We start from the raw sequence: 9755 nt of genomic DNA on the forward strand, positions 1-9755 counted from the left end.
GAAAGTCCTATGGCTAGACCTAGGCTATTAAAGAAGTTTCTAGACCTCAACCAAAAGTGAGGTCAACATTGCCCTTATATGGAACTTAAAAGTACCCAAACTTAAAATAAACCCTATTTGACTCCCATATCAAATAGGGGAATCTGTCGGTCATCATGCAAACTTGCAGATCAAACGGAAGTCATTTATTTCTATAGTTTATTTAATTGAGCTTATCATCAAGTAGTATATTACCTTTCAGGGTTGTACATTACTTGTGGTTTGAACTGTAGGAATCAATGAGATCAGTTTGACCCCATTTTTTTTAAATTAAAATACATAATTTCTAAACAATATATTGCGCTATATTAAACCCCACCCAGCCACATGGCGACCGACACCAAACATTATATTACGCTAAATTAAACCCCACCCAGCCACATGGCGACCGACACCAGTCATCAACAGAACTGTGAACTGCCAGCAGTAGTGCATTATTATTTCTTCAGTTACAACATTAGCACTATCATTCTCCTTCTTATTTGGATTCATGCAGTTCCTTTTTATGTGACCAGCTTTGTCACAAATCCAATTCTCCTTCTTATTTGGATTCATGCAGTTCCTTTTTATTCACAAATCCAGCAGGTTGCTTGTTGACCGGACTTTGATTTTGATCTTCTTTTGTTTGAGTTTCTGTCATGTGATCTCCCTTTATAATCAACATTCAGTCCTTTTCTCTTGCACACATCAGCCGAAGAGGAGTGATTTGGATGGCATTTAGCAGACTAATTGCTTCTTCTTTAGAATAAACTAAAAGGCTTATTTTAGGTAAGCAGGGAGGTGGGAAGCTTCACACCGGAAGCTTCCCGCAATTCCGTGTGAAGTGCGACGCGAAGAAAGAGCGGGAGTCGGGAAGCTTTACAAAGTTCGGCGTGAGGCGCGATGCGAAAAGGGAGGCAGGCGGGAACATGCTCCATATCCAACAACTTGCAGGGTGGACTTTTCTTGGGTCTGGCCACATCAGTTGTGGCGTTAGTGCTGCTCATTCTAGTGGATGTGGGCAACCTTCACAACTTCACTTATGCACACAGGAGTTGTGAGCTTAACTTAGGTAGATCAATTTTCATGGTAATAACTTAAGCTTCAACTTTTTTAAATTCAAGTTTCAAATTTTTGCAAAGTATAGTTATTTATTAATTGCCCTTTGAGCGTTGATATTTGAAATTTCAACATCTCATTTTTTCATGAGTTTTCAAATGCCTTTAAGCTATGCTAGGGTTTTCAAGTTTCTCATTTCCCTAATTTTTTATTCTTGGTGAAACCATAGTCGTCACCCCTCACGCTACCATCTGGGATTCTCATTTGGCTCAAGGGCCTTGCCCTTTATCTTCTCATGGACATCCCGTATTTTCCTCCTCTCCCTTCTTTCTCTTCACATTCTTTGCTTGGTTTGGATTCTTCAAACTTTAGTCACTCCTACGTACCATGTGTAGAGGATAGTTTATTTTCAGACGAAGAGATTAAAGAAGGTTCAAAGGGATGGAATCATGCTTTGGTGAGCTGCGTGTTGGGTAAACATCTCTTATATAAAAACATTTTTAGATACATTAGTAATATCTGAAAGCTTTGAGGTACTTTTGATCTTATATCTCTTATGAAAGGTTTTTTTTTATTTACAAGTTTAATTGTGTTGAAGAGTTTGAGTTGGTTTTGATGAGAGGCTCATGGTTCATTAACTGTAGACCTTTCATCTTTAGGAATTGAATTCATGACTTTAAGCTAGTAAATAAGACATCAAAAAAGTTTTAATCAGAGTGATTATTTCTAATCATTTTTGGTTTGTTGGTCCTAAAAATGGTATCCGCAAAATTGTTAGCAAAATAGGGGTTCCTTTGGATGTTGACCCTCTCACAGCAAAGGGCTCACGCCTCACCCTTACTAGGGTTACTATGTAGATCAATATCAACTCTTATCATTTTAGATACTATTACCCAATATGTTAAAGGTCAAAATATTATTCTTCCTATTATTTATGAATGGAAACCTGAGTCTTGTATTGTTTGCTTCACATCTGCTCATGATCATCTACTTTTCCCAAATCCCTTAATTTCAAACAAGCCCCCATTTTTCTTACATTCAATGGAGGACTAAAAGCAAGAATAGATAAGCTTTGAGATCTCATAGAAGTAAAAGAAAACCTCCTCAATCTCGCATGCTACCCCCTTATATTATTCATAACCCCTCCTGCTTCAGATATTAACTGAAAAATCTTTTAGCAGTGTTGAATCCTCTATTAAGATTGGTGAGATTACTCCTAATGTGCTTAATGAATCTTATACATTAGATAATGCATGCATGATTGGAGTGGCATCTTAATTTCAGATTAAACATATGTCAGCTCAATCTCTTTCTTTAGATCTTCCCTGAATTCTCCTTGCTTTAGAAAATGTCTCACCTGATAAAGTGACTATTATCCCTCTCTTCCTTCTATCTCCAAGGCTAAGAATGGTAGATCCAATGGGGAAACTCCCATAACTAGTTTTCTTTATGTTATAACTAACATTCTTACAAGGAAAATTCATGAGTTCAACAATGAGGCCTATATTAATGATCATAGAAGACTTATTAAAATATAATATGATTGATCTTACTTGTCCATCAGAAATCATGCTTTCTTCCTCTTCTATTTCTGATTATTTTTTTTATAGATAGCTTTAAAATTGTTCATAATAAATATATCATTAATAGTTTGATAATTATCTCAATATGACATTAAATTTTCATGAATGGAGATTCGAGCAAGCTTAAAACATTAGTGTAACATTATTTTTTACTGTAGGTTTAAGAAGAGAGAAGTTACTTAAGATACATTATTTTTTTAGGGTTATTAAAAGTTTTTCTCATCTAAATTGAACCATTAGTCATATTTTATAGATGCACACTAACATGAACTTCAACATTAGTGTAACATCACTCATGGCAAGTTATCTTGGACAAGTAGAAAATACTTAAACCGACATAACTAGAAAGTGTTGAATGATAATTAAAGTTGCAAAATGTAAGATAAGAATTTGAAATCTCTCTAAATAAATAATTATATAAAATATTATTAATAAATAAATAACGAAATAAATTGTATTTAGCTAAATTTATCTAAATTTTATATGAGCTATCATTACATATTTAATATCAAGTACTACTTGTTGAAAAAGAAGCAGAACTTCAACATTAGTGTAACATCACTCATGGCAAGCTATCTTGGACAAGTAGAAGCCCCGCGGTATACTCTTGAGCCATACCATAGTGTACTCTTGAATATAAATAAGAACATGTTCTGGGTTAAGAACATGTCCAGGGTTAATTCATTTAGGCTTCCAATTTTTAATAAGAGTTCTAATTTGTATAATTAATAACTTGAATCAGTATTAAACCAGCCAAATTCAAGGCATTCTTCGAGTACATTGATCCACTCATAACCTTAATTTTATTTTTAACTTCTTGAACCACTAACTTTACATAAAAAAACTATCTTTAAATTAAAAGACAAGCTTATTAATTTTTACAGAACACTCGAAAAGAAATAACATTAGCGATAAGAAATCCCTTCCGATTAATGCAAAAAGTCAATCTTCAGCAAATTTTATGAACTTCATTGACAGTCCCAAATTTTCATCATAAATTGAAATTCAAGACACAATCCAAGTAACACTGAGCTCTATATTTCTAGAAAACCAAAACACAGAACAACAGCATAGCTTCACTTTTTCTCTAAGGTCCTCTGAAAGCCACTTTTTACAGTTCTATCCTTCTCAGCATCTCAGCAGGCCAAATATGGATCTTCTAGTTCCCATCTGTAGGCGGACTATGGCGATTATTTGCTCCAGATCCTGGGTAGTCTTCGATATCTAATACCCTGTCATTTATGCTGACTTTCTCTTCGTCTGCTTTTAATTCACTACTGACCTGTGTATATTTGCCAGAACTATAAGAAATAACTTTACTTGATTTCTGTGCAGCTTATGAACTGCTTTTTCTATGATTTTTCTTTTCAAAATTTTCATTTGGAAATTGTGAACTTTGCATTTAAATATTTATACTTCAGCATTTGAGAATATATATTTGGTAAAGGAAAATTAAAATGCTTTGTCTTTAACTTACAATCTATCAAGTTACAAATTATATAATTCATCAAAGTATGTATGTAATATAATATAAGAGCTATTGCAAAACCATGGAAATATTATGTGGCCCTGCCAATGATTCAAGCAGGAGTATATTTTAATAGGATTATATTCTGATAAGCTACTAACTACTGCTAAAATAAAATAAAATTCATTTTTTTCACATAAGAGTTAAGACTTTCAGCAAAAAAAACCAAAAAAAAAAAAGACAAAATAAGGAGTCAACAGTTTATGACTCTTTGAGATTTAAGCAGAATAAGTTCCACTACCTGAACTGTTTCTTTGTGAAATCGCGTCTCTTTTACTCCTTTCATAACTCTTCTTATCCCTAATAATAAAAATAATCAAAAATAGAGAAGCAGATCAGGAAAGAAAGCAAAAAATAGAAGAATATTTACTCGATGAAGAATCATCAGCGGTGGAGGAGATGATGAGGTGAATGAATGCAAATAAAAGCAGAAGCTGAAGCAGACGTATGGATCTGCTTTCCATATCTGCCCAAAATCAATTTTTTTTCTTTTTGCTCCTATCTGTGGTTGGCTCCGTTCCTCCTTTGCATTTACTCTTGCCAGTTACTGCCCCACCGTTCAGCTCTCCTAAATGATCAACATGATTACATATCACATGCCTCTTCTTATATATATATAATAAAGTTTTCTTTTTTTTTTCTCGGCTCAGTTTTTTAAAGTCAAAAATGGTGGAAGGTATATCATGCTTTGGTTTAAAATGGATTTCTACCTAACTTATGCACTTCCTCTCTTGCTCTGTAATTCTTGCTGTTTACAACTCAAAACGAAGTGATTCAAATTTTTTTTTCATTGTAATATCATTTTATATTTTTATATTGAATGGCATATCCACCGACTATTTTATAACTATTGATATATCGCATATAGACTTTTATATCACAATACTTTGAAGCTGAGAGGACTTGCAAATAATAATTTAACCAAACAGAACGATTTATCAATAGTTTTAGAACGTTGAATGACATATCACTAAATATAAAAATTTGTTTTTGTGTGCGTGAGTGAGTGTATTGCAATTATGCCTTATTTTTGTTTTACATTTTTTGTCATAAATGGGGGATTTGCGGGCAAGGGAGTGGGAAGACCAAAGAAGTCAACTTTGTACAGAGGGTACAATCCATACTGGATTAGTGGTGCGGTTAAATGGCCTTTCAGTTGACAATCCATACTGGATTAGTGGTGCGGTTAAATGGCTTTCAGTTGGCACTTAGCTGTACGACACCAGCTTAAAGAGAAGCACTTTATTATAGTGGTTTTTCTCTCCTCATCCCCAAGTTGGATAGTTTTCTTAAAATGCACTTATAAATTGAAATGAGATTAATATCTTATATAGAAAACATCATGGATAGTGATTTTTTACCAACATTTAGATACCTACCACTTTTAAAATCCAATGTATTAACATATCAACTACCTAAAATTTAATTCTTACCTACAATCCACCCAGCTATGCTGAAAAGATAACAATTAAAGTTTGGGTGGTTGATTTGTTCATATGTAAAAATTGGGTGTTAAGTACATAAATATTCCTTAATATTATTATAACTATTGGGATATCAATTAATTTTCTTTGTAATGACCATTGAGTGTTGTAATAAAATTTCAACTGTTATATGAGATGTTATAACACCATTGTGTTGTTTCTCCAGCAATTTTAGTCAGGTAACTGCAATCTGCCATTTTATTTAAAGAAATTTCATAATAACTTATTTTATTGGCCTATTTATTAAATTACAGTCCAATCAAATCAACTAATTATTTTTAGGACAAATTTTAAAAGAAGCGTCTTCATTTAATAAATAAGGATTTTTAGAGGGAGCAAAAATGTGATTTCATCGTACGGTTTATATAACTTTTTTTTTTCTTAATATTAAACGAGGCTTAAACTTGAACCCACGTTTTATAAAATTTTTTAATGAATTCTAATTCATATTATTAATTTTCGAAACAACTATATGTTCTAAATTATCAAAAAGAGGTTAAATGATTCGATTACCGAAAGCTTTGCTTCTGCTATTACGATATCTAATGGATTGAATCTGGATTGGGTTCGGAATCCATGGTTAAAACCGTCTCTGTCTTTCTTTATATGGCGTGTGTTAAATAAACTCATTCCTACTGATGATATTCTAAAGATGAAAGGTTTAAGACTTACTTCTCGTTGCATCATTTGTAAGGAAAAAAGGAATCTACTACTCATATTTTTGGTGACTGCAGTTTTATTACTGAAATTTGGGACATACTTAATGAGAGACTCCTTAATTTTAGAATGGATCATTCTTTCCATTCTATTTTTGATTTGTTCAACAAATGGAAGAATATTGGTAAGGTGTTTTTTAATATTGTTCCTTGTGTGATCTTGTTGTTTATATGGATAGTTCGGAATAATGCTATTTTTAAATTTTTAAAGGTGACAAGCAAGCCCAATATTTGCAATACATTGGGTGTAATATTTGGTTACTTCTGCAAAAGTCTGAGTCATTAATTTTAAAGGTAAAGGTTTGGATATGTTGTCTGACTATATTCAACAGATGGTGTTACACAATCATTATGTTAGACAGTTTAATTGAGTTAATTGGTGTAAATAAAATGCTCATTATTTCAAGATAAATACTGATGGTTGTTCGAAATCGAATGCTGCTAGTGTGGGTGGTGTTTGTTGGATCCATTCTTTGTTGGTTTGCAGCTGTGATTGTTCCTTGCTCACCATTAACTGCTGAAGCTGATGTCGTAGTGTTTGAACTTATGGTTGCTAAGAGGCTGGGTATATATAATGTCATTGTTGAAATGGATTCTCTGATCCTTTGGAAGTGTTGCAAGTTTGCTAAGGAGGTACATTGGAGTATTTTGATTCAGATGAAGAGAATCAAAGCTTTAACTGTGAGTATGAATGTGATTTGGTCTCATGTTTGAAGAGAAGGAAATTATGTGGCTCATTGGACTGCTAAGTTCGGGTATAATTGTTTGATTCCTAAAGTTTTATTTAGATTTCCTGATGATTTGTTAGCTTTAACTATTAAGGATTTATCTTAATAATGTTCTTTATTGGGGGTTTGGGTGTGGTGTGAATTGTATTTTTTCTTTCTTGGGATATGAACCCTTTTTCTTTTCTTTGTGTGAGTTGTATAGGGTTTGAGTTGGGATCTTATTCCTAATTTGGTAATTTTTTTCTTGTGATAATAAAATTGGAGCCTTTTGTGCTCTTATTAAAAAAATATATATAAGCATAATCTGCTAGCTTTAGCATTTTTAAATGATATTTGTCAAAGCAAGAGTCATTGAAATTCCGTCTGCCGCCTTGTTGCCCCTTATCTTTTCGCCATCGCAGCACTTCAGCAAGCTTTTGAAAAATGCATTTTACAAATCAATCACGGCTATAAAAAATTAATGTTTTTTAAAAAAAGTCAATACCAAATTGAATTACATTGATCACTCCATCGAAGTTTGAAAAGGGTAATTTGACTTTTGATTTTCATAATGGTTAACATTTTCTTCCTATTTCACAACTGATCGCAAAAAAAAAAAAAACCCTAAAATATTATCGACGAGAAGGACATAAAAACTTTAGCCACGAATTTGATTCGAATATTTGATTTAAATTGAGGTTTGTATTTCTTTGGAGAGAATATTATGTACAAAATTCACATACATATAGATTTCTTGTATAACAGTGACATATTTTATACTCATAAGTACAATAATATACGATACTATTGTACAAAAAAATTACTTATAAGTAGATTTCGTACCTAATATTTTTAACTTTCATGAGAAATATTTGCGTACGTCTTACGTCAGGTAGATTACAAAGAGGGTATTGAGGGTTATATCCGCGTTATACCTCCTGTAACCTCTCTGTAACCTACATATAATCTACATGTAACTTAGAAATATATAAAAACAGATACGCGTAACTTACTGGTTACAGATAGGTTACAGGTAAGTTACGTGAATGCTATATGGGGTATAATACTGATATAACCTCCAATATCCTCCCTGTAACGTACAAGAAATACGCAGCTCTGCGTACGTCTTCCGTACGCAAATATTTCTCTCATTGGGGAATGTATGCAACCGAACCGGAGTTCAAAGGAACAAAGAAGAGAGCGAACTTTGATTTGTAGTCGTGCCGTTCGTATCATTCTTTTCTTTATTGTTGTGCTTTGTTTTTGGGTTTCGGTGGAGCCAAAAGGTCTTTGTCCTTCTGTGGATATCATTTACAGGTGCACTAAGAAATCTTTTCTGTTTAAAAAGACAAACACAGAAAAAAAAAAGGATGATTTACATAGATACCTAGATATTGTTGACTTTAAAAAGCCTTTATAGTTATTAATGTTACTAATTAATTACACTTAATTAACATTAAGTTAAATTTTGAACATTCTGCAAGCTTCTCTCCCGAAAACCGTCCCTATACAAAAATATCATTCGTCATACTAGAATTTGTTAGAATTTAAAGATTAAATACATAATGATAAGAAAATTTACTATTTATAACTTTTTATATTTATATTACAAAAATATTGAGTGATTACATGATAATCGATGCCATCCAAGATTTCTTTCTCCATATAAATGACTAAGATAACATTCATCAATTAATTGTGAATTCTATTTCATAGTCAATTTTTTATATTGGTCATAACTGAAATTTGAATATCAAGGGCTGTTGATTTTAAACTTTTCAGAGCATTCTTAATCACCACAATCTATATTTGTATTATGATCCCATCTTATTCAGACGTATACTCTTGACCCATCAACGAGAATTACTCATGCTAAAGCCTTTAGTTTGTTTCTTTTTGTTTATTTGCCTATTTATTGTCGTATCTCCTTTCTTATTGATTCATCTCTACTTTGAATCATCTGTATGATCCGAGAGGAAAATTTATTTGAATAAGGGAACTATACAACGACATATAAATTAATACATTCATACAATCTATATTATTAATTTTAAAAATATATTTTTCTTAACAATAGTTTCCATGTTTCACTTAGCTAGGCTAGATATTAAAATTGAGGGATTAATCATAAGATAAGAACAATATAAAAGAATCAATTAAACATTTTACTAAACTTATTTTTTGGGGGGTAAATGAGCGAGTTCGAGCGAGCCCATACTCCGTTCGTGGTCGGCTCGTTAAAAACACCACTGTTCGTGTTTGACTTGTTTATATATCGAGCTCACAAATTTTGTTCGAGCTCAGCTCGTTTGCTTGGCGAGCCGTTTTGATAATCCTAGTCATACAATTATAGAATTTTAAAGGTAAGGCCGGGATTTAAATATTATTATTTATATTAAAATATTCATTTAAATTTTATTTAAAATATATTTATTTTGTTTTTAAAATTAATAATTTTAATTGATTATAAATCTTTACAGATTCAAAAATAATACTCATCAATCATATATATATATATATATATAGCTTTTTCATGCGAATAGAGTTTTGTTTATATTCGGCTTGTTTATATATCGAGTGCATAAAATTTTGTGAATCACTCGTGTTCGGACACTAGCTACACAATGAGTCGGACGAGCCATTTTGACAGCTCTACTTAT

The 9755-nt window shown here is 32.1% G+C and overlaps 1 protein-coding gene across 1 annotated transcript; it reads right to left on the bottom strand.

Annotated features, from left to right (window-relative positions):
* Positions 1 to 3586: 3586 nt before the first annotated feature.
* LOC110019478 lies at positions 3587 to 6214 on the bottom strand. The gene is made up of 4 exons (XM_020717145.1): positions 6186 to 6214; positions 4559 to 4756; positions 4430 to 4488; positions 3587 to 3942 (listed from the first exon to the last, which is right to left on the bottom strand). Exons 2-4 carry the CDS (start codon positions 4650 to 4652, stop codon positions 3820 to 3822), a joined length of 276 nt encoding a protein of 91 aa, XP_020572804.1. The 5' UTR covers positions 4653 to 4756; positions 6186 to 6214; the 3' UTR covers positions 3587 to 3819.
* Between the last annotated feature and the right edge of the window lie 3541 nt (positions 6215 to 9755).

Source organism: Phalaenopsis equestris, unplaced genomic scaffold (genome assembly GCF_001263595.1).
Source record: "Phalaenopsis equestris unplaced genomic scaffold, ASM126359v1 Scaffold000058, whole genome shotgun sequence".
Lineage (NCBI taxonomy): Eukaryota > Viridiplantae > Streptophyta > Magnoliopsida > Asparagales > Orchidaceae > Phalaenopsis > Phalaenopsis equestris.

Excerpts from the sequence above, each read along its gene's own strand:
- LOC110019478 (XM_020717145.1), bottom strand. The coding sequence starts at position 4,652 with ATGGAAAGCAGATCCATACGTCTGCTTCAGCTTCTGCTTTTATTTGCA. Across the intron at positions 4,489-4,558 it reads CGCTGATGATTCTTCATCGA|GGATAAGAAGAGTTATGAAA; the intron begins GTAAATATTCTT and ends TTTTATTATTAG. Across the intron at positions 3,943-4,429 it reads TTCACAAAGAAACAGTTCAG|GTCAGTAGTGAATTAAAAGC; the intron begins GTAGTGGAACTT and ends AAATATACACAG.